Source organism: Coregonus clupeaformis, chromosome 34 (genome assembly GCF_020615455.1).
Source record: "Coregonus clupeaformis isolate EN_2021a chromosome 34, ASM2061545v1, whole genome shotgun sequence".
In the NCBI taxonomy this organism is placed as follows: domain Eukaryota; kingdom Metazoa; phylum Chordata; class Actinopteri; order Salmoniformes; family Salmonidae; genus Coregonus; species Coregonus clupeaformis.
Window position 1 is genome coordinate 19,878,533 of NC_059225.1, and position 24,387 is coordinate 19,902,919.

At 44.8% G+C, this 24,387-nt stretch overlaps 1 protein-coding gene across 1 annotated transcript in view; it reads right to left on the bottom strand.

Annotated features, from left to right (window-relative positions):
- LOC121549750 (catenin delta-2-like) overlaps positions 1-24,387 on the bottom strand; it is a 347,253-nt gene that overhangs the window by 297,362 nt on the left and 25,504 nt on the right. Inside the window, exon 2 of the mRNA XM_041861613.2 lies at positions 3,821-3,960. Within this exon, the coding sequence (XP_041717547.2) occupies positions 3,821-3,955 (135 nt within the window). The 5' untranslated portion in view covers positions 3,956-3,960. The remainder of the gene's footprint in view (positions 1-3,820; positions 3,961-24,387) is intronic.

Consider the following 24,387-nt stretch of genomic DNA (forward strand, 5'->3'; position numbering starts at 1 on the left):
GGAGCATTACCATCTGAGTAGGGGCAGAGTGAGTAGTGTTGGAGTAGAGCGAGAGAGAAAAGGATACAGTAGTGGTCGGAGACTTGGAGGGGAGTTGCAGTGACATTAATAGAAGAACAGCATCTAGTAAAGATGAGGTCAAGCGTATTGCCTGCCTTGTGAGTAGGGGGGGACGGTGAGAGGGTGAGGTCAAAGGAGGAGAGGAGTGGAAAGAAGGAGGCAGAGAGAAATGAGTCAAAGGTAGACGTACAAATCGTCTGTCCTCGGTTGCAACACTCACTACTGAGTTCCAAAGTGCCTGTGGAAGCAACGTCAGCACAATAACTGTTTGTCTGGAGCGTCATGAAATGGGTTTCCATGGCCGAGCAGCCACACACAAGCCTAATATCACCATGCACAATGCCAAGTGTCGGCTGGAGTGGTGTAAAGCTCACCGCCATTGGACTCTCTGGAGTGATGAATCACGCTTCACCATCTGGCAGTCCGACGGACGAATCTGGGTTTGGCAGATGCCAGGAGAACGCTACCTGCCCGAATGCATAGTACCAACTGTAAAGTTTGGTGTAGGAGGAATAATGGTCTGGGGCTGTTTTCCATGGTTTGGGCTAGGCCCCTTAGTTCCAGTGAAGGGAAATCTTAACGCTACAGCATACAATGACATTCTAGACGATTCTGTGCTTCCAACTTTGTGGCAAGAGTTTGGGGAAGGACCTTTTCTATTTTAGCATGACAATGCCACCGTGCATAAAGCGAGGTCCATACTGAAAGGGTTTGTCGAGATCAATGTGGAAGAACTTGTCTGACCTCAACCCCATTGAACACCTTTGGGAAGTATTGGAACACCGACTGCGAGCCAGGCCTAATCGCCCAACATCAGTGCCCGACCTCACTAATGCTCTTGTGGCTGAATGGAAGCAAGTCCCCGCAGCAATGTTTCAACATCTAGTGGAAAGCCTTCCCAGAACAGTGGAGGCTGTTAAAGCAGCAAAGGGGGGAACAACTCCATATTAATGGCCATGAATTTAGAATGAGATGTTCGACGAGCAGGTGTCCACATATTTTTGTCATATAGTGTATACTGACTACAACACACACAGGCGTGCAAACACACACACAGAGACGTCCATTTCTCAGGCCATTGATTTTAAGTCTCTTTCTCTCTGCTTCTGCACAAACTAGTACAGTACTGTAAACAAACACATACACTGAGTGTACAAAACATTTAGAATTATTTTTGCCCTCAGAACAGCCTCAATTCGTCTGGGCATGGACTCGTAAGCGTTCCACAGGGATGCTGGCCCATGTTGACTCCAATGCTTCCCACAGTTGTCTGGATGTCCTTTGGAAACTGTTGAGCGTGAAAAACCCAGCAGCGTTGCAGTTCTTTACACAAACCGGTGCACCTGGCACCTACTACCATAACCAGTTCAAAGGCACTTCAATCTGTTGTCTTGCCCATTCACCCTCTGAATGGCACACATACACAATCCATGTCTCAATTGTCTCAAGGCTTAAAAATCCTTCTTTAACCTGTCTCCTCCCCTTCATGTACACTGATTGAAGTGGATTTAAGTGACATCAATAAGGGATCATAGCTTTCATCTGGATTCACCTGGTCAGTCTATGTCATGGAAAAAGCAGGTGTTCTTAATGTTTTGTACACTCAGTGTGTGTGTATATATATATATATATATATATATATATATATATATATATATATATATATATATATATATATATATACAGTGGGGGGAAAGTATTTAGTCAGCCACCAATTGTGGAAGTTCTCCCACTTAAAAAGATGAGAGAGGCCTGTAATTTTCATCATAGTTACACGTCAACTATGACAGACAAATTGAGAAAAAAAAATCCAGAAAATCACATTGTAGGATTTTTTATGAATTTATTTGCAAATTATGGTGGAAAATAAGTATTTGGTCACCTACAAACAAGCAAGATTTCATTTGGTCACCTACAAACAAGCAAGATTTCTGGCTCTCACAGACCTGTAACTTCTTCTTTAAGAGGCTCCTCTGTCCTCCACTCGTTACCTGTATTAATGGCACCTGTTTGAACATGTTATCAGTATAAAAGACACCTGTCCACAACCTCAAACAGTCACACTCCAAACTCCACTATGGCCAAGACCAAAGAGCTGTCAAAGGACACCAGAAACAAAATTGTAGACCTGCACCAGGCTGGGAAGACTGAATCTGCAATAGGTAAGCAGCTTGGTTTGAAGAAATCAACTGTGGGAGCAATTATTAGGAAATGGAAGACATACAAGACCACTGATAATCTCCCTCGATCTGGGGCTCCACGCAAGATCTCACCCCGTGGGGTCAAAATGATCACAAGAACGGTGAGCAAAAATCCCAGAACCACACGGGGGGACCTAGTGAATGACCTGCAGAGAGCTGGGACCAAAGTAACAAAGCCTACCATCAGTAACACACTACGCCGCCAGGGACTCAAATCCTGCAGTGCAAGACGTGTCCCCCTGCTTAAGCCAGTACATGTCCAGGCCCGTCTGAAGTTTGCTAGAGTGCATTTGGATGATCCAGAAGAGGATTGGGAGAATGTCATATGGTCAGATGAAACCAAAATAGAACTTTTTGGTAAAAACTCAACTCGTCGTGTTTGGAGGACAAAGAATGCTGAGTTGCATCCAAAGAACACCATACCTACTGTGAAGCATGGGGGTGGAAACATCATGCTTTGGGGCTGTTTTTTTCTGCAAAGGGACCAGGACGACTGATCCGTGTAAAGGAAAGAATGAATGGGGCCATGTATGGTGAGATTTTGAGTGAAAACCTCCTTCCATCAGCAAGGGCATTGAAGATGAAACGTGGCTGGGTCTTTCAGCATGACAATGATCCCAAACACACTGCCCGGGCAACGAAGGAGTGGCTTCGTAAGAAGCATTTCACGGTCCTGGAGTGGCCTAGCCAGTCTCCAGATCTCAACCCTATAGAAAATCTTTGGAGGGAGTTGAAAGTCCGTGTTGCCCAGCGACAGCCCCAAAACATCACTGCTCTAGAGGAGATCTGAATGGAGGAATGGGCCCAAATACCAGCAACAGTGTGTGAAAACCTTGTGAAAACTTACAGAAAACGTTTGACCTGTGTCATTGCCAACAAAGGGTATATAACAAAGTATTGAGAAACTTTTGTTATTGACCAAATACTTATTTTCCACCATAATTTGCAAATAAATTCATTAAAAATCCTACAATGTGATTTTCTGGATTTTTTTCTTCTCATTTTGTCTGTCATAGTTGACGTGTACCTATGATGAAAATTACAGGCCTCTCTCATCTTTTTAAGTGGGAGAACATGCACAATTGGTGGATGACTAAATATTTTTTTTCCCCACTGTATATACACACACACAACTGTGTGACTGTACACACACACACATAAACTGCACACACAGACACACACACACATACGCACACTTTCCTGTGTCTCTTTTCAATAATGTATCTAGATAGAAGGTTCCCTGTTGAGTGGTTGCGGTGATTTGTTTTAATGTCTTATTCAATGCGGTCTACTTGGCTGCAGCTTTCCTCTCATCATCTACATAATGTCTCCCCATTACCTCCTGATTCCCCTACTACGCATTCATCCTTGACTTCTAAAACACTGAACCCACTGCATAGGACTAGAATACTCATCTCTGCTTCAGTGTCAGGTTCTACTACAAATCACTTTGAAGTGAAGATGTGTGTTTTTGATTAAATAACTTAGAAGAGTGTGTTTAAGTCCCATGCTGACAGCTGATATTGACACAAATAATATACACACACAGTCAGGCCTACCTGTTCTTTGACGGAGGCCAGGATAGCGGAGGTGGTCTCTGTCCCGTCTGATCCGTCTCCGTTAGATGATGGTAGACCTGGACTCAGCAGACTGGCTCCCTTCTCCTGCTCTGATGGCTGGTCTGGCACCGGCATACCTCCTATAGATAACATTAATATCACGTTACATAGTATACCTGCTACAGAACAATAATAATATAATTATACAGTAACAATATCATCATCACAATATAGTAATAAATGCATCACCTGAAATCCCTACTATAAACAATATTATTATCATTAAATAGTAATACAGGTAGTATACCTCCTACACAAAAGCAATGATATCATCATTACTATACAAACATCACATAATAGGGACATGAGTAGAAAAATATTATTTAAATATCAAACATCCAACATGTTAGGGCCTTGCAGCCTTCATTAAAAGTTAGACACTAGGGGTTCATTTGAGATTCTGAGAGTTTAGGGAGTGAAATCAAATCACGTCAGATTATACTGGCCTTTCCAATGTTGCTGGAGCTCCCTCGCTCACACTTCAGAGTGTTAGCTGGCTTATATAACCTGCAGTGTGAGCAGTCTGTCAGCCTATCCTGAGAGAGAAAGAGAGAGAGAGCGAGAGAGAGATGAGAGAGTGAAACAGATGAGAGAGCGAGAGAGAACTCACTGCTAATTCAGTGCAACGCCTTTGTACAGCGTCTCGCTCTTGAACATCACCAGGCGCTCTGAGAGGGCTAACCGTCAATCGGCAGGCTGGCACTGGCACGTTCAAGCAGTAAACCTTTTACTGTGAGGAGGTGTTTTAAGAGGTACCTGTGTGTGTGTGTTTGTGTGTGCGTGTCCCGCTCTCTCCCTCACTCTTTCTGCCCCTTCTAGATTACCAGGACATTACCATCAAAGATCTGAAGAAAAAAACACACATACACAGAGACACATTTCCCAGGCCATTGACTTTTTGTGACTCCTCTCCTAGCCTCCCACTCAGACAAGTACAGTCAAATTAATCAAACTTTCTCTATCTCTCTACCCCCCTCTGTCTACCCCCTCTCTTTCTCTCTAGGCCACTCTGTCCCTCTATCCCCCTCTCTCTACCCCCTCTCTATCTCTCTACCCCCCTCTGTCTACCCCCTCTCTTTCTCTCTAGGCCACTCTGTCCCTCTATCCCCCTCTCTCTACCCCCTCTCTATCTCTCTACCCCCCTCTCTCTACCCCCTCTCTTTCTCTCTAGGCCACTCTGTCCCTCTATCCCCCTCTCTCTACCCCCTCTCTATCTCTCTACCCCCTCTCTTTCTCTCTAGGCCACTCTGTCCCTCTATCCCCCTCTCTCTACCCCCCTCTCTATCTCTCTACCCCCTCTCTTTCTCTCTAGGCCACTCTGTCCCTCTATCCCCCTCTCTCTACCCCCCTCTCTCTACCCCCTCTCTATCTCTCTACCCCCTCTCTATCTCTCTACCCCCTCTCTTTCTCTCTAGGCCACTCTGTCCCTCTATCCCCCTCTCTCTACCCCCTCTCTGTCCCTCTACCCCCCTCTCTCTACCCCCTCTCTATCTCTCTACCCCCTTCTCTCTACCCCCTCTCTATCTCTCTACCCCCCTCTCTCTACCCCCTCTCTTTCTCTCTAGGCCACTCTGTCCCTCTATCCCCCTCTCTCTACCCCCTCTCTATCTCTCTACCCCCTCTCTCTACCCCCTCTCTATCTCTCTACCCCCTCTCTTTCTCTCTAGGCCACTCTGTCCCTCTATCCCCCTCTCTCTACCCCCTCTCTATCTCTCTACCCCCTCTCTTTCTCTCTAGGCCACTCTGTCCCTCTATCCCCCTCTCTCTACCCCTCTCTCTCTCTCTCTCTCTCTCTCTCTCTCAGTAGATATGGATGGTGCTTCGTGATATTCACTGATAACCTTAGCTTAGTGGTTAAGAGCGTTGTGCCAGTAACTGAAAGGTCGCTGGTTCTAATCCCTGAGCCGACTAGGTGAAAAATCTGTCGATGTGCCCTTGAGCAAGGCACTTAACCCTAATTGCTCCTGTAAGTCGCTCTGGATAAGAGCGTCTGCTAAATGACTAAAATGTAAATGTAAAACATACAGTATCTGCTTCTGTACAAATTGGTACAATACTGTACATACACACAAACTGTGCACACAGATACAGACACCCAGTGTGCAGGCTGACACTGGCAGGTTTAAGAGGTAAAACTGTTACTTCTCTCTCTCTCTCCCCTTCAGTCTCTCTCGTCCTTCAACATGTTTAACCTTCAGCAGTGTGACTGGCTCCACCATGGTAGCCAAATCACATCACCGTGGGAACTGTGTCCAGGCAGCATCAGTGTTAGAACAGACAGGGGTGGGGGGAAGATCCCTGCCAGACTGGTTCCTCTCTCTGTTCTTTTACTGGGCCAGAGAGAGACAGTGACATACACACACACAAGCACACACACACATGTGAGAAAATCATTTAGGTTAATTTCACATATACACATAGCAGTCATTATGTCACTGATGTCACTTGTCTCACACACAAACACAGAAACCTCTGTATGCCTCAGTTCACATGACAAAGGCTGTGAAACACAATGTACTGTGTGCAATAGAACAAATCTATAGCCATTAGTCCTAAATCAATGGGAAATATTGACTCAGTATCAGGTAATGATGCCAGTCACTGAATTGGGATTGAGGCCTATACATTTCTCAGCATAACCTACACAACAGATGGATAGGAATATGGCCTTAACTTGACATCTAGAGACAGACGCAGAGAATATGAGAGATAGAGAGACACAGAAAGAGAGAGAGAGAGAGAGAAACAGAGAGAAAGACAAAGAGAGAGGGGGACACTTGTGGTGATTAGTTGAACACAACACCCTGTTAGTTGACATTGATTAGTGTCTGAACACACACACACAGAGACACACACACAGTCATCTTTGACAGTGTGTGTGTTGATGTGTCCGTATCTAAACAGGGGTCCCTGCCTGGCATACTCATTATAAAGTGACGGCTGCTTATCACTGCTTGGTAATTAACTAACGATGAGACCGAGACCATGTCTGTTCCTCTCAGTCAGTCAGTCACCACCACCACAGTCTCACACACACACACACACACACACACAGAGAGAGAGAGAGAGAGAGAGAGAGAGAGAGAGAGAGAGAGAGAGAGAGAGAGAGAGAGACAACCTCGTTTGAGATGTTCATCCACGTTTCTCCAAACGTCACATTTTGAAGTCGCTCCAAACATCACATTTCAAAGTGTTTTTGATGCTCCTGCTGCTCTGTATCGTTCCATTTCTACAAACGTCAAAATACTAAGTTACAGGTTAAGTACTCATTCTGAATGGTTAAGGTTAGGTACTCATTCTGAATGGTTAAGGTTAGAGTTAAGGTACTCATTCTGAATGGTTAAGGTTAAGTTTACATTTACATTTTAGTCATTTAGCAGACGCTCTTATCCAGAGCGACTTACAGTTAGTGAGTACATACATCATTTTTTTTACACTGGCCCCCCATGGGAATCGAACCCTGGCATTGCAAACGCCATGCTCTACCAATTGAGCTACATCCCTGCCGGTCATTCCCTCCCCTACCCTGGGCCAATTGTGCGCCGCCCCATGGGTCTCCCGGTCGCGGCCGGCTACGACAGAGCCTGGATTCGAACCAGGATCTCTAGTGGCACAGCTAGCACTGCGATGCAGTGCCTTAGACCACTGTGCCACTCGGGAGACAAGTTTAGGTACTCATTCTGAATGGTTAAAGTTAGGGTTAAGTTTAGGTACTCATTCTGAATGGTTAAGGTTAGGGTTAAGTGTAGGTACTCATTCTGAATGGTTAAGGTAAGGGTTAAGTTTAGTTACTCATTCTGAATGGTTAAGTTTAGGTACTCATTCTGAATGGTTAAGGTAAGGGTTAAGTTTAGGTACTCATTCCGAATGGTTATGGTAAGGGTTAAGTTTAGGTACTCATTCTGAATGGTTAAGGTAAGGGTTAAGTTTAGGTACTCATTCTGAATGGTTAAGGTAAGTGTTAAGTTTAGGTACTCATTCTGAATGGTTAAGGTTAGGGTTAAGTTTAGGTACTCATTCTGAATGGTTAAGGTTAGGGTTAAGTTTAGGTACTCATTCTGAATGGTTAAGGTAAGGGTTAAGTTTAGTTACTCATTCTGAATGGTTAAGTTAAGGGTTAAGTTTAGGTACTCATTCTGAATGGTTAAGGTAAGGGTTAAGTTTAGGTACTCATTCCGAATGGTTAAGGTAAGGGTTAAGTTTAAGTACTCATTCTGAATGGTTAAGGTAAGGATTAAGGTTTGGGATATGGTTAAAACATGAAGTTTAGGTACTCATTCCGAATGGTTAAAACCAGTGTCCACGACTGGGATCGAACACACAACCTTCGGATTACACCCATCCACCACCACCACCACAACACCCTAGCAAAGCCTACTTAATGGTAATAGCGCTCACTGGTGCCCACTAGTGGCCGGTTTTGAAGGCATTTCCCGAAGTCCTCAGGATATGGAAAGATGTCAAATTTCGACTTCAATGACCTGGCTGTTAATATTATTGAGAGACATTTCAAAGCCAAAAGCTTTTGAAATGTTATAATGCATGACTTGCTTGTGTATTTACACAGAAAAGCAATGATGTATTTAGCTCAATTCCATCTGGAAAGGCTCAATATTTAACAGCAATTTGGCTATGAGAGATACACTATGATGTGTCTAGTTACACACACATATGCGCACATACACACTCACACACGCAAGCACACACATGCACACCAGGGTTGTGCTCAATTCAGAATTTTTGAAGTGACTCCCATTCAATTCATGAGTTGAAATTCGAATTGGCCACACCCCACAGGATGTAGAATTTTAATTTGAGTGACAGGAAGTAGAATTTAATTCAGTGCAATTCAATGAAATTCCACTCAGTCATAGAACATCAGAGTTTCATTGAAGCTGACAGGTCACACTTCCAGATACCAAAGAATATGTAACTTTTCACTGGAAACAATATTCATATACTCTTTTAACCTTAGTGCTTCGAATAGCCAATAATATTTCCACCAACTATTTAATTTGTTTGGCTTCTTTTTTAAGTCTTTATGGTCAACTTGAGGTTTAACTAGTGCATTCTGGGAAATTTATAATTTCCTCATATTGAACAAAATGTAAGTGATTAATTAAATCAGGCATGTAGCCTAGCGGTTAAGTGCATTGTGCTAGTAACCAAGCTGACTATTTGAAAAATCTGTTAATGTGCCCTTGAGCAAGGCACTTAACCCTAATTGCTCCTGTAAGTCGCTCTGGACAAGAGTGTCTGTTAAATTACAATATTCACATTCAGGTTTTCCTTGATCATTAATTTTAAGAGTTTGTCATGAAAATCTATTGTTTTATCAATATTATATATGCATGTATATAACGACATATTTTATGTTTTATGTACAAGATGGATATTTGTATAGACTACACCTAATATAGAATAGAAGAGTCATTTGGATTACATTTAATTGAATTCCATTTATTTCCATTAATTCTAATTCTAATTGCAATTCTGTATCCTAATTACTACTTCAATTTAAATTCAAATTCAAGAATTGAATTGGAATTTTAGGTATTCAATTTTAGGTGCTCAATTCTGAATTGAGCACAACCCTGACACACACGCACTGAGGCTTATCCCAGCTGGAGGTTGGTCAGTAAAGAGAATCCATGAATGGGAAGCGTGGTTAGATCTAAACCTGGCTACTGTGATGAACATTTGAGGCTTGACACAGCTGAACACAGCTGAAGGCCTCTTAATCACTACAGACTGATCCAGAATCAGAGCTAAACCAAGGCTGATGTATCCTAATCACCACTGACACCACTGACACCTAAAGCCAAGTTTCACCCACATTTCATAATTCAGAGGGCATTTTTTTCTTATCTCCTCAAGGCCAGGAGTGACTGCAATATGATTAGGCTTGGCTTTCCTATAGCAACCACTGCATGCTAATGCTAGCCCTGATTACCATAACACAAGGGCATACTGCTGATTGGAGATCAGTGCTTATAAGGCTGGGTGATTTGTCTCAATCCTTTACCAGTACGGAACACTGATTAAAAAGCAGTGCTTAAAGCTGGAAAGTGTATCTGTGAGTGAGTCTCTGAGTGCAGAGATGCATGTAGTCTACGTAGCTACAGTGCCTTCAGAAAGTATTCACACCCATTGACTTTTTCCACATTGTGTTTTGTTACAGGCCAAATTTAAAATGGATTAAATTTAGATTTTTTTTACACTGGCTTACATACAATACCCCATAATGTCAAAGAATTAGAAAAATACAATAATGTTTTTTTGAATTTTTACAAATGTATTAAATAAGAAAAGCTAAACTGTCTTGAGTCAATAAGTATTCAACCCCTTTTTCATGGCAAGCCTAACTAAGTTCAGGAGTAACAATGTGCTTAACAAGTCACATAATAAGTTGCATGGACTCACTGTGTGCAATAATAGTGTTTAACATGATTTTTGAATTACTATCTCATCTCTGTATACCAAAAATACAATTATCTTTAAGGTCCCTCAGTCGAGCAGTGAATTTAGCTATGAAAAGCCAACTGACATTTACTCCTGAGGTACTTACCTGTTGCACCTTCTACAACCACTGTGATTATTATTTGACCCTGCTGGTCATCTATGAACGTTTTAACATATTGAAGAACAATCTGGCCTTAATGGCCATGTACTCTTATAATCTCCATCCGGCCCAGCCAGAAGAGGACTGGCCACCCCTCAGAGACTGGTTACTCTCTAGGTTTCTTCCTAGGTTCCTGCCTTTCTAGGGAGTTTTTCCTAGCCACCGTGCTTCTACATCTGCATTGCTTGCTGTTTGGGGTTTTAGGCTGGGTTTCTGTATAGTACTTTGTGACATCTGCTGATGTAAAAAGGGCTTTATAAATACATTTGATTGATTGAATTTCAAACACAGATTCAACCACAAAGACCAGGGAGGTTTTCCAATGCCTCATAAGAAGGGCACCTATTGGTAGATGTGTAAAAAAAGACATTGAATATCCCTGTGAGCATGGTGAAGTTATTAATTACACTTTGGATGGTGAATCAATACACCCAGTCACTACAAAGATACAGACGTCCTTCCTAACTCACTTGCGGGAGAGGAAAGAAACCGCTCAGGGATTTCACCATGAGGCCAATGTTGACTTTAAAACAGTTATAGAGTTTAATGGCTGTGATTGGAGAAAACTGAGGATAGATCAACAATATTGCAGTTACTCCACAATACTAACCTAAAATTACAGAATAAAAATATTCCAAAACATGCAACCTGTTTTATAATAAGGCACTAAAGTAATACTCAAAAAAATGCAGCAAAGCAATTCACTTTTTGTCCTGAATACAAAGTGTTACGTTTGGGGCAAATCCAATACAACACATTACTGAGTACCACTCTCCATATTTTCAAGCATAGTGGTGGCTGCATCATGTTATGGGTATTCCTGTAATCTTTAAGGACTGAGGTGTTTTTGAGGATAAAAAAGAAAAGGAATGGAGCTAAGCACAGGCAAAATCCTAGAGGAAAACCTGGTTCAGTCTGCTTTCCACCAGACACTGGGAGATGAATTCACCTTTCAGCAGGACAATAACCTAAAACACAAGGCAAAATCTACACTGGAGTTGCTTACCAAGAAGACAGTGAATGTTCCTGAGTGGCCGTGTTACAGTTTTGACTTAAATCTACTTGAAAGTCTATGGCAAGACCTGAAAATGGTTGTGCAGCAATACATTTTGAAAAGATGAATGGCCAAATGTTGCACAATCCAGGTGTGGAAAGCGCTTAGAGATTTACCCAGTAAGACTCACAGCTGTAATCGCTGCCAAAGGTGCTTCTACAGAGTATTGACTCAGGGGTGTGAATACTTACATAAATTAAATATTTATGTATTTAATTTTCAATACATTTGCTACATTTCTAAAGACATGTTTTCACTTTGTCATTATGGGGTATTGTGTGTAGATGGGTGAGAGAATTGTATTTAATCCATTTTGAATTCAGGCTGTAACACAACAAAATATGGAATAAGTCAAGGGGTATGAATACTTTCTGAAGGCACTGTATATGTGCCAGGGTGCATCCCTAATGGCATCATATTCCCTATACTTTTTAGTACACTATATGGAATAGGGAGGGTGCCATTGGGAAAGAGCCCCAGTTTCCCTAATCAAAACTGACTCAATACTCACTTTCTGGACAAAGACTTTGAGCAAATCTAGTGTCCAGGTGTACTCTCGGTTAAGCTTAATGTTAGCGGGCAGTTTAGATTGCATTAGTCTAGTCAGCACATGAATACACACACATAAAAATACACACACACACACACACACACACACACACACGCACCACCTGTAGTGGGAGCAGGGTACCTTGCAGGTGTCTAGACTTCCCACAGAGTTTCAGAGAAGGAAGCAGAACTCTCAGGTGAGGCCAATTAGCAAGTAATTAACAGGTCTGACGGCCTAGCTAAGGGGAGCGCCTACAGACCCCGCCTGGGTTTCTGTTAAAGATGGAATCTGCAGTAGGGGGAAACAGCTCAACTGGCCGCCTCACCATCATTGTTCTTGTTTTTGTTGCCGAGCTGAGGAGCAGCATGGTAAAAAAAACATTGCAGTACATATTGTGCTCTTCTATTCCGTGTGCAATGATGTCGGAGGGGGAAAAAATAGTGTTCATTGACTGCAGTAACTTCTTTGTTGTTGTAATTTCGCAAACAGACATGGCTGTTTCACCATTAAGGATTCCAGCTTTAAGGTTGGAGTTTTAGTTTCTGTTGAGCACTATCACTGTTTTCACCACCATCACCTGAATGATGCAGAGCTGCTTGTGCTGGGTGACTGCAGAAAGTTAGGTATCTGTGGTGCCCCGCAAATTCAGCAGGGGATTCAGCGTGATCGTGGATTTCCTAGAGTCAGATTGAGCAGTGAGCACAGTGTCAAATGTGACAAAAACTTTCTCCAGGGCTATTTGTGTGGGTGCCACTAAGTCTGTGTTGAAGGGACACTGTCTCTACTGCTATACTGTAACGAGGACCAGGGCTTAGAGGCTTTTGAGCCATTGGGGACACATTTAATTGAGGCGAGTTTCGAGATTTGTGCCATATCCTGTTTGTCTGGGGAACTGAAGGCCTGACATTACATTTCTCAGTTTAAGATAAGACAGGAAAAGCTCCAACAAAGCCTCCCATACTCCCATACTGACAGAGAGAGAGAGAGAGAGGTAGAGAGAGGACAGGTAAAGAGAGGGAGAGAGAGAGAGGGAGGGAGAGACAAGGAGAGGGAGGAGCTCAACGTTTACAGAATTACCCCGGCGGAGAGTGAAACAGTAAACAGAAACCTCTTTCAGAATACTTTTCCTTGTTCCCTCTCCTCACAGTTAAAATGTCTACTTCAATAATCTCCGTCTTCTGAAGTTAGCTTAGGAAAGACAACAAATGACAAACAGCAGAGGACAGAGTTTAACTCATAACTGGGAAGGTAAGCGTTTTCATTCAGGCAAATTAAACTAATATTTCCTGCAGAGCCTTAGCTAAGCATGCACTGGTGGATTCAGTTATTTTCTATCTATCTTCTCCATCACCTGTCTGTTGGTGTGGAGACCTGACACCCAGGTGGGAGGTTCAGGTGAGGCCTGAGGAGGTTAGACTTGAGATGTTGACAGTGTTTTCTACATCTAGGGAGAGGACTGATGGGAGAGGGCGTGAGGTAGTGAGGATGAGGGGTAAGGGTAGAGGGCAGTCAGGTCCATTGGCCTGACAGTACAAAGTATCTCTGCAGTGAGGCAGCAGGCCTTGGCAGTCCAAACGCACACACGTCTGTGGCTGGTGTCAGGTTGTCAGAGATACAGGAGCATGTCGCACCCTGATCCACACACACACACCTTAACCCCCAATCTCTACCTTCCCCTTCTCCACACACACACACACAAACACTGTGTGTGTCCCAGCCCAGGTGCAGTGATGCGCATCTCTCTCTCTCCTAACCCTCCTGTCCAGCTCCATGCCCTGTTGCCTCTGTTACATCCTCCTCTCTCCTCCCACATCCCTCTGCTCCCTCATTCTCTCCTCACACTCCCTCTCTTCCATGACAGGAACACAAAATCGCATCTCTTCCTTTCTCTCACCCTCCCTTTCGCTTTCCATCTCTCTCTTTCTCTCACACTATGAATCTTTGTCCTGTCGCTATAATCCTCCATATTCTCCCCCCTCTTTTCACTCAGAGATTCCTCCCTCGTTCTCTCAGCTCTCCAGCTCTCTTCCTGAAACCCCTCTGGGATACTCTCCATCAGTGCTTCTGATTGGCTAGTCATTAGCCAATCCCTCATGGGAAAAGTCACAGGACATTCTAATTGGAGGATTCAAATTGAATTCCAATCCCAGACCTTATTAATGCAGTGTGATGGGGATAGAAAGGAAAGACAGTGCAATGTCATTATTTTTCCCACACTGCAGATAGTGCACATTTGAAGGGCCAGCTATGAGAGTGCAGATACTTTCTGTGCTTCCTGTTCTTTCTCTCACTCTCTTTTTATCCGTCTTTCTCTTATTAAAATGTCTGTTCAGCAATGGAAAAATCCTAATTGAAAAATAATTGCGCTTTTCAGTTAATTCTTGGAATTTCATTGCATCTCCACTCAATTGACTGGATTGAGTTGGCATGGAGCCCAGCCTTGTCATGGTGTGAGTGGGAGCATTTCCTGGTTTCTCCAGTTAGCTACGGTTATGTGGGAGGTCAGATTTCCTGCACGCAACAATCAAAAGCATCAACAATCACTCTCTGGGTGAATGGCCATGCTGAAATATTTCACAGCTAACATGGTTTAAAAGGTTTTTAAGTGCAATCCAGGTTTTCAGAATGGATTCTAGAAGCATGGGGGAAGAAAAGAGCTTTAGAGAATACTAGGTAGAAGTTGTTGTAAGACAACGATCCCAGATCAGTTTGACTCCCCCCCTAATGGTTAAGGTTACAGATTTGGGGAAGGAAAAACTGATTCTGTGTGAGCTACAGGTAGTAGCTTTCCTTGGCACAGATCTAGGATCAGCTTACCCTCAACCAACCCTAACACTGACGATTAAGAGGTAGAACACAAAAATGACCTTGGATCAGTATCTACAGGCAACTTCATCCTACTCTGCGTGGGTGATAAGTTGTCAAGGTTAATGGCTTGCTATTCAGTAGAAAGTCGAACCTTGTAGAAAATCAAACCTTCCTTCTCCCACATAGTTGTGTGGACAATAGTGAAATTCTTCAAACTCAAGTGCTCTGCATTCGCCATCACTGCTAGAGCCACTCTTCCCATCAATGTCAGCTCTCCTCTCTAACTGTTCATGCTTTGCCATACTAATGGGAGAGAAAGCACCATTCAGTAAGTGGATCATTGTGTTTGACCTCCCTTCTGTACAACTCTTTAGAGAGGTTCTAGCTATCAAAACTCTGGAACTCTGACACTACCCACAAACATTGCTCTACTGCATGAGCACGTACACATATACACACACAGCTAGCACTGCACAAATACAAACAAACAATGTGCCACTGCATTCGCACACACACCCTTAAAAAGGTAAAATAACCTTGGACAGAGAAGTGAGCCCACACACACACCGATACACACACAGCTGATTTAAAACACTGTGTCCCTGTCACACTGATGATCTCAACAAAGACCCCGTTCAGACCTGTAATAGGATGTTCCAACCTGGGGGAAACTGACACTGACACTTAGGGAACGGAGAGGGGAAAGTGGATGAACCATTTGAATGAAAGTATCGGGTCAAAATCATGTTATTTCATTATGATAAATGAGGATAAAACAGAAATGTTGCAACAAAAGAAACTCCACAGTTCCAAAGTCTTTTGTTTTCTAATGGGAAGGTGATGGATTCCGAGAGTTAATTATTCCTGAGAAGCTATTGTAACCAAGGACTGGATGGTGAGAACATTCTATTCTGCCTTGGCACACAGCCATGATCAACAAACAGCTAGTGTACGGCAATTTAAATAGACTTCATAAGAAAGACTACAGACTCGCTAAAGCTTCATTTTCTGTCTCTTTCACTCAGCTCATTTGGTCCGTAAGAGAGTATTACACTATCAAATTTCAAAGACAAATGTTTACAAAAATTATCCCACCAACTGTGGGTATTCATAAATATTTGACTCTTCTGATTACACGAGCCATCATTCAAAGAATTCAATTTTCTGTTTGGAACCATGCGAGGCATACAGATGAGCCAAGCGTGCAAACAAACACACACACACACACACACACACTGCTGTTTATATTGACTTTATATTTACCAATGTGACTTCAGAGGTAGTTATGTCCTTCAGAAATGTGAAATTTTACATTTTTAATTGATTCATGCGATTCTGTTCATTAATTCTGATTTTCTGATTCTTAGTCTGGTTTCCCAGACTGCTTAAATGTTTCAGGATCTCATCAAGTCCTTGCTTGTTAAACTATCACAGAAATAATTTACATATGGCAATTTAATTAAGTTTTACCTATGAAACGTGTGTGTATGTATAACACGCGGGATATGAACCTGAGTCTCCCACGGGAGCAACCAACATCTTAGAACGGTTAGACCGTTAGGTAATTCCCTCTTGTGCCGAAAGCAGACACTGCTTTTGAAGTTTGCAGGCGGGGCTACCTCATCACGTGACCATGGCCAACTCATGTCCGCTACGTACTGTATGTATGTGTGTTTGTGTGTGTGTATGTGTGTGTGTGTGTGTGTGTGTGTGTGTGTGTGTGTGTGTGTGTGTGTGTGTGTGTGTGTGTGACACTGAAAAGAGAATCGTCCCTAAGCATATAGATAATATCCCTAATGTCATTCAAATTAGGTTAAATTTAGAAAATGAAGAAATAATCTGTAATTTCCCAAACTGATTTCAATATCCAATCAGCCTGGTGTCTTGATTCTGAGAAGTGTGTTTTGTTTTCCAACATTCTGCTCAGAAGTCCTGCACATATAACTGTCTGCTTTGATTGATGCCTCCAATTTACTCCCCCGTAATGTCTAATATCAAACTCTGAATAATGCATACAATTCAGTTAGCAGCAACACACACACACAATCACATGCTTACACTGACACACATGCATGCGCACAAACACTGGCAGTCTTCACGGATCCATCTGTACCCGAATCCGGGTCTCGAGCGAGTTCAGATCCAGAATTCTAAATAATGTCACGGTGTTGGTCAGCTCTGGTGCGATTGTCACGGGTCTCAAGTATGTGTAATTTTAAATGATTTGTCCGGAAGGACCCATATACAGTGAGGGAAAAAAAGTATTTGATCCCCTGCTGATTTTGTACGTTTGCCCACTGACAAAGACATGATCAGTATATAATTTTAATGGTAGGTTTATTTGAACAGTGAGAGACAGAATACCAACAAAAAAATCCAGAAAAACGCATGTCAAAAATGTTATAAATTGATTTGCATTTTAATGAGGGAAATATGTATTTGACCCCTCTGCAAAACATGACTTAGTGCTTGGTGGCAAAACCCTTGTTGGCAATCACAGAGGTCAGACATTTCTTGTAGTTGGCCACCAGGTTTGCACACATCTCAGGAGGGATTTTGTCCCACTCCTCTTTGCAGATCTTCTCCAAGTCATTAAGGTTTCGAGGCTGACGTTTGGCAACTCAAACCTTCAGCTCCCTCCACAGATTTTCTATGGGATTAAGGTCTGGAGACTGGCTAGGCCACTCCAGGACCTTAATGTACTTCTTCTTGAGCCACTCCTTTGTTGCCTTGAACGTGTGTTTTGGGTCATTGTCATGCTGGAATACCCATCCATGACCCATTTTCAATGCCCTGGCTGAGGGAAGGAGGTTCTCACCCAAGATTTGATGGTACATGGCCCCGTCCATCGTCCCTTTGATGTGGTGAAGTTGTCCTGTCCCCTTAGCAGAAAAACACCCCCAAAGCATAATGTTTCCACCTCCATGTTTGACGGTGGGGATGGTGTTCTTGGGGTCATAGGCAGCATTCCTCCTCCTCCAAACATGGCGAGTTGAGTTGATGCCAAAGAGCTCGATTTTGGTCTCATCTGACCACAACACTTTCACCCAATTCTCCTCTGAATCATTCAGATGTTCATTGGAAAACTTCAGACGGGCCTGTATATGTGCTTTCTTGAGCAGGGGGACCTTGCGGGCGCTGCAGGATTTCAGTCCTTCACGGCGTAGTGTGTTACCAATTGTTTTCTTGGTGACTATGGTCCCAGCTGCCTTGAGATCATTGACAAGATCCTCCCGTGTAGTTCTGGGCTGATTCCTCACCGTTCTCATGATCATTGCAGCTCCACGAGGTGAGATCTTGCATGGAGTCCCAGGCCGAGGGAGATTGACTGTTCTTTTGTGTTTCTTCCATTTGCGAATAATCGCACCAACTGTTGTCACCTTCTCACCAAGCTGCTTGGCGATGGTCTTGTAGCCCATTCCAGCCTTGTGTAGGTCTACAATCTTGTCCCTGACATCCTTGGAGAGCTCTTTGGTCTTGGCCATGGTGGAGAGTTTGGAATCTGATTGATTGATTGCTTCTGTGGACAGGTGTCTTTTATACAGGTAACAAGCTGTATAACATGTGTTCACCAGTGTGTTAACACGCCAAGCAAATCATTTGTGTCCGTGTCTAACCTTGTGTAAACACGGACACGAATGATCTGCTTGGCGTGTTAACACACTGGTGGTTTGTTGTAACCGAGTATTGGTGCTAAACCGTGTTATTGGAGGCTGGCATGCTAGTTGGCTATGGCGTCATAGGATTCGGTGCCCTGGGCGGTTTTCACGGAAGAATACTGTACCAAGTTAGCTAGCTGAATAAACTAAGTTAGAGTCTATTCCTAGAAAACATTGAACCGCTGTAGTGTACAACAATTATAATTACTAAAGTGGAAGTTGGGAGAGTTATATTTGAGTGTTTCAGTGAAACATAAGTGAGGGAGGCCCCGCTCTCTCGCTTTCCCAGATGTTTAGTTCATTTCATTCCGATCTCCTTTGCATTATTGTAGCCTTTTTCTGTAGCCTGTCAACTATGTGTCTGTCTATCCCTGTTCTCTCCTCTCTGCACAGGCCATACAAACGCTTGACACCACATGGCTGTTGCCACTCTAATCTGGTGGTCCCTGCGCGCACGACCCACGTGGAATTCCAGGTCTCTGGCAGCCTCTGGAACTGCCGTTCTGCGGCCAACAAGGCAGAGTTAATCTCAGCCTATGCTACCCTCCAGTCCCTCGACTTCTTGGCGCTGACGGAAACATGGATTACCACAGAAAATACTGCTACTCCTACTGCTCTTTCCTCGTCTGACCATGTGTTCTCGCATACCCCGAGAGCATCTGGTCAGCGCGGCGGTGGCACAGGAATCCTCATCTCTCCCAAGTGGACATTCTCTCTTTCCCATGACCCATCTGTCTATCTCCTCATTTGAATTCCATGCTGTCACAGATACTAGCCCAATTAAGCTTAACATCCTTGTCATTTATCGCCCTCCAGGTTCCCTTGGAGAGTTCATCAATGAGCTTGACGCCTTGATAAGTTCCTTTCCTGAGGATGGCTCACCCCTCACAGTTCTGGGTGACTTTAACCTCCCTACGTCTGCCTTTGACTCATTTCTCTCTGCCTCCTTCTTTCCACTCATTTCCTCTTTTGACCTCACCCTCTCACCGTCCCCCCCTACTCACAAGGCAGGCAATACGCTTGACCTCATCTTTACTAGATGCTGTTCTTATACTAATCTCACTGCAACTCCCCTCCAAGTCTCCGACCACTACTTTGTATCCTTTTCTCTCTCGCTCTCCTCCAACACTACTCACTCTGCCCTACTCAGATGGTAATGTGCCGTCGCAACCTTCGCTCTCTCTCTCCCGCTACTCTCTCCTCTTCCATCCTATCATTTCTTCCCTCTGCTAAATCCTTCTCCCTCCGATCTCCTGATTCTGCCTCCTCAACCCTCCTCTCCTCCCTTTCTGCATCTTTTGACTCTCTATGTCCCCTATCCTCCTGGCCGGCTCGGTCCTCCCCTGCTGTTCCGTGGCTTGACGACTCATTGCGAGCTCACAGAAGAGGGCTCCAGGCAGCCGAGCGGAAATGGAGGAAAACTAGACTCCCTGCGGACCTGTCATCTTTTCACTCCCTCCTCTCTACATTCTCTTCCTCTGTTTCAGCTGCTAAAGCCACTTTCTACCACTCTAAATTTCAAGCCTCTGCCTCTAACCCTAGGAAGCTCTTTGCCACCTTCTCCTCCCTGCTGAATCCTCCTCCTCCCCTCCCTCCTCCCTCTCTGTGGATGACTTCGTCAACCATTTTGAAAAGAAGGTTGACGACATCCGATCCTCATTTATTAAGTCAAATGACACCGCTGGTCCTGCTCACACTGCCCTACCCTATGCTTTGACTTCTTTCTCCCCTCTCTCTCCAGATGAAATCTTGCGACTTGTGACGGCCGGCCGCCCAACAATTTTATTTTACTTCTGCTCTTTTTTTCTCAACACTTTTTTGTTGTTGTTTTATTTTACTTTTTTATAAAAAATAAATGCACTGTTGGTTAAGGGCTGTAAGTAAGCATTTCACTGTAATGTCTGCACCTGTTGTATTCGGCGCATGTGGCCAATACAATTTGATTTGATTTGATTATTTTCTCTCCAAAAACTCTTGAGCGTGCCGTCTCTAGCCAACTCTCCTGCTATCTCTCTCAGAATTACCTTCTTGATCCAAACCAGTCAGGTTTCAAGACTGGTCATTCAAATTAGACTGCTCTTCTCTGTGTCACGGAGGCTCTCCGCACTGCTAAAGCTAACTCTCTCTCCTCTGCTCTTATTCTTCTAGACCTATCCGCTGCCTTTGATACTGTGAACCATCAGATCCTCCTCTCCACCCTCTCCGAGTTGTGCATCTCCGGCGCTGCTCACTCTTGGATTGCGTCCTACCTGACAGGTCGCTCCTACCAGGTGGCGTGGCGAGAATCTGTCTCCGCACTACGTGCTCTCACCACTGGTGTCCCCCAGGGCTCATTTCTAGGCCCTCTCCTATTCTCTCTATACACCAAGTCACTTGGCTCTGTCATATCCTCACATGGTCTCTCCTATCATTGCTACGCAGATGACACACAATAAATGTTCTCCTTTCCCCCTTCTTACACCAGGTGGCGAATCGCATTTCTGCATGTCTGGCAGACATATCAGTGTGGATGTCGGATCACCACCTCAAGCTGAACCTCGGCAAGACAGAGCTGCTCTTCCTCCCGGGGTGTTCAACCTTCCCAAGTCTTCTCATGTCACCCCGCTCCTCCGCATACTCCACTGGCTTCCAGTTGAAGCTCGCATCTACTACAAAACCATGGTTCTTGCCTACGGAGCTGTGAGGGGAATGGCACCTCCTTACCTTCAGGCTCTGATCAGACCCTACACCCAAACGAGGGCACTACGTTCATCCACCTCTGGCCTGCTAGCCCCACTACCTCTACGGAAGCACAGTTCCCGCTCAGCCCAGTCAAAGCTATTCGCTGCTCTGGCACCCCAATGGTGGAACAAGCTCCCCCACGACACCAGGACAGCGGAGTCACTGACCACCTTCCGGAGACACTTGAAACCCTACCTCTTTAAGGAATACCTGGAATAGTATAAAGTAATCCTTCGAGATAAACCATCGAGAAAGCACATGCAGCCTAAATTAGCCTAGCTAGCTAGCTTAACTAGCTTTTCCCGGTTTGATGCAGTCAAGACAAGTACTAGTAATCATAGTGGATGATAAATAGCCTAGCTATGGCAGCTATCAGTCTAATATAGCTGTAGTGGCTTTCAAATAGCCGTGGGAAAACCAGTTTCAAGATTTGAGACGCACACCCAAAATCCCATAGAAAGTCAAGAATCCAATGGCTTGATGAATAAAACATATAACTTTTTATTTGTTGAATCCAAAATGATACAGTTGAAGTCTGAAGTTTACATACACCTTAGCCAAATACATTTAAACTCAGTTTTTCACAATTCCTGACATTTAATCCTAGTAAAAATTCCCTGTTTTAGGTCAGTTAGGATCACCATTTTATTTTAAGAATGTGAAATGTCAGAATAATAGTAGAGAGAATGATTTATTTAAGCTTTTATTTCTTTCATCACATTCCCAGCGGGTCAGAAGTTTACATACACTCAATTAGTATTTGGTAGCATTGTTTCCTCCAGCATCTTCACAGGGTCCTTTGCTGTTGTTCTGGGATTGATTTGCACTTTTCACACCAAAGTACGTTCATCTCTAGGAGACAGAACGCGTCTCCTTCCTGAGCGGTATGACGCCTGTGTGGACAGATGAACATGGTACCTTCAGGCGTTTGGAAATTGCTCCCAAGGATGAACCAGACTTGTGGAGGTCTACAATTCTTTTTCTGAGGTCTTGGCTGATTTATTTTCATTTTCCCATGATGTCAAGCAAAGAGGCACTGAGTTTGAAGGTAGGCCTTGAAATACATCCACAGGTACACCTCCAATTGACTCAAATGATGTCAATTGGTTTCCAAGACGGCGTAACAGTGCGGTCGTGTACTCTGTAGTGTGTCTATAAATAGCTTGTTTTTTTGTTTTTTGTCTCTTTCGTATATATTTCTCAATCACACTTTTCATCCTTCAACTAAATATACTTTCCTGCAACCCGCCTCACCCAATGTGTAACGGATTCTATTATTTATTTTACCTTTTTATCCAGAACCGGCTTTAGCGCCGTTGGGCAGACGGGCAGTTCAAGCGCCGTTGGGCAGACGGGCGGTATTGGCGCCGTGCTTTCACAACGGTCAGGCGCGCCACCTAAACTCCGCCCCTGTGCCTTCTATTCCAAGAAGCTCAGCCCGGCGGAGCGAAATTATGACATAGGGGACAGGGAGCTGTTAGCTGTGGTACAGGCCCTTAAGGTGTGGAGGCACTGGCTTGAGGGGGCTCAACACCCTTTCCTCATTTTGACGGACCACCGTAACCTGGAGTACATCCGGGCAGCGAGGAGGCTGAACCCTCGGCAGGCTAGATGGAGTATGTTTTTGACCCGTTTCTCTTTTAAGATCACCTACATCCCTGGGTCACAAAACGGGAAGGCAGATGCGCTGTCTCGGCTGTATGACGGGGAGGAGAGGTTCGTGGAGCCCACTCCCATACTGCCGGAGTCGTGTCTAGTGGCACCGGTGGTGTGGGAGCTCGATTCTGAGCTCGAGTGGGCATTACGCACCGACCCTAGTCCACCACAATGCCCGGAGGGTCGGAAGTATGTTCCGCTCGAGTGTCGGGATCGATTGATCTATTGGGCTCACACGTCACCCTCCTCTGGACACCCGGGTATCGGCCGGACAGTGCACTGTCTTAGTGCCAAATATTGGTGGCCCACGTTGGCCAGGGATGTGAGGGTTTATGTTTCCTCCTGCTCGGTGTGCGCCCAGTGTAAGGCGCCTAGACATCTGCCTAGGGGTAAGTTACTGCCCCTGCCCGTTCCACAACGACCATGGTCCCACCTCTCGGTGGATTTTATAACTGACCTTCCTCTCTCCCAAGGGAATACTACCATCCTGGTCGTTGTGGACCGGGTCTCTAAGGCCTGTCGTTTGCTCCCCATGCCGGGTCTTCCTACGGCCCTGCAAACTGCCGAGGCACTGTTTACCCATGTGTTCCGGCACTACGGGGTGCCCGAGGACATTGTGGCTGATCGGGGTCCCCAATTCACCTCCAGGGTCTGGAGAGCGTTTATGGAGCGGTTGGGGGTCTCGGTGAGCCTCACCTCGGGCTACCACCCGGAGAGCAATGGGCAGGTGGAACGCGTAAACCAGGATGTGGGTAGGTTTCTCAGAACATACTGCCAGGACCGGCCGGAGGAGTGGTCAAGGTACGTTCCCTGGGCCGAGATGGCCCAGAATTCCCTACGCCATTCCTCCACGAACCTAACCCCATTTCAATGTGTGTTAGGTTACCAGCCGGTTCTGGCACCCTGGCAGCAGAGCCAGATCGAGGCTCCTGCGGTGGATGAGTGGGCGCGGCGCTCGGAGGAGACTTGGAACGCTGCACACGTCCACCTGCAGCGGGCCCTCCGACGTCAGAAGGCGAGCGCTGATCTCCACCGCAGTGAGGCACCGGTGTACGCACCTGGTGATCGAGTCTGGCTCTCTACCAGAAACCTGCCCCTCCGCCTGCCCTGTCGGAAACTGGGTCGGCGGTTTGTAGGGCCATTTAAAGTCCTGAGGAGGTTGAACGAGGTTTGTTATAGATTACAGCTTCCTGTGGAGTATAAGTGTATTAACCCCTCGTTCCATGTGTCCCTTCTCAGGCCGGTGGTAGCGGGCCCACTCCAAGAAGATGAGATCTTGGAGACTCCTCCGCCCCGTTGGACATCGAGGGGCACCGGCGTACTCCGTGAGATCCATCTTGGATTCGAGACGCCGGATGGGGGGTCTCCAGTATCTAGTGGAGTGAGGGGGTACGGTCCGGAGGAGCGGTGCTGGGTGCCGAGGAGAGACGTGTTGGA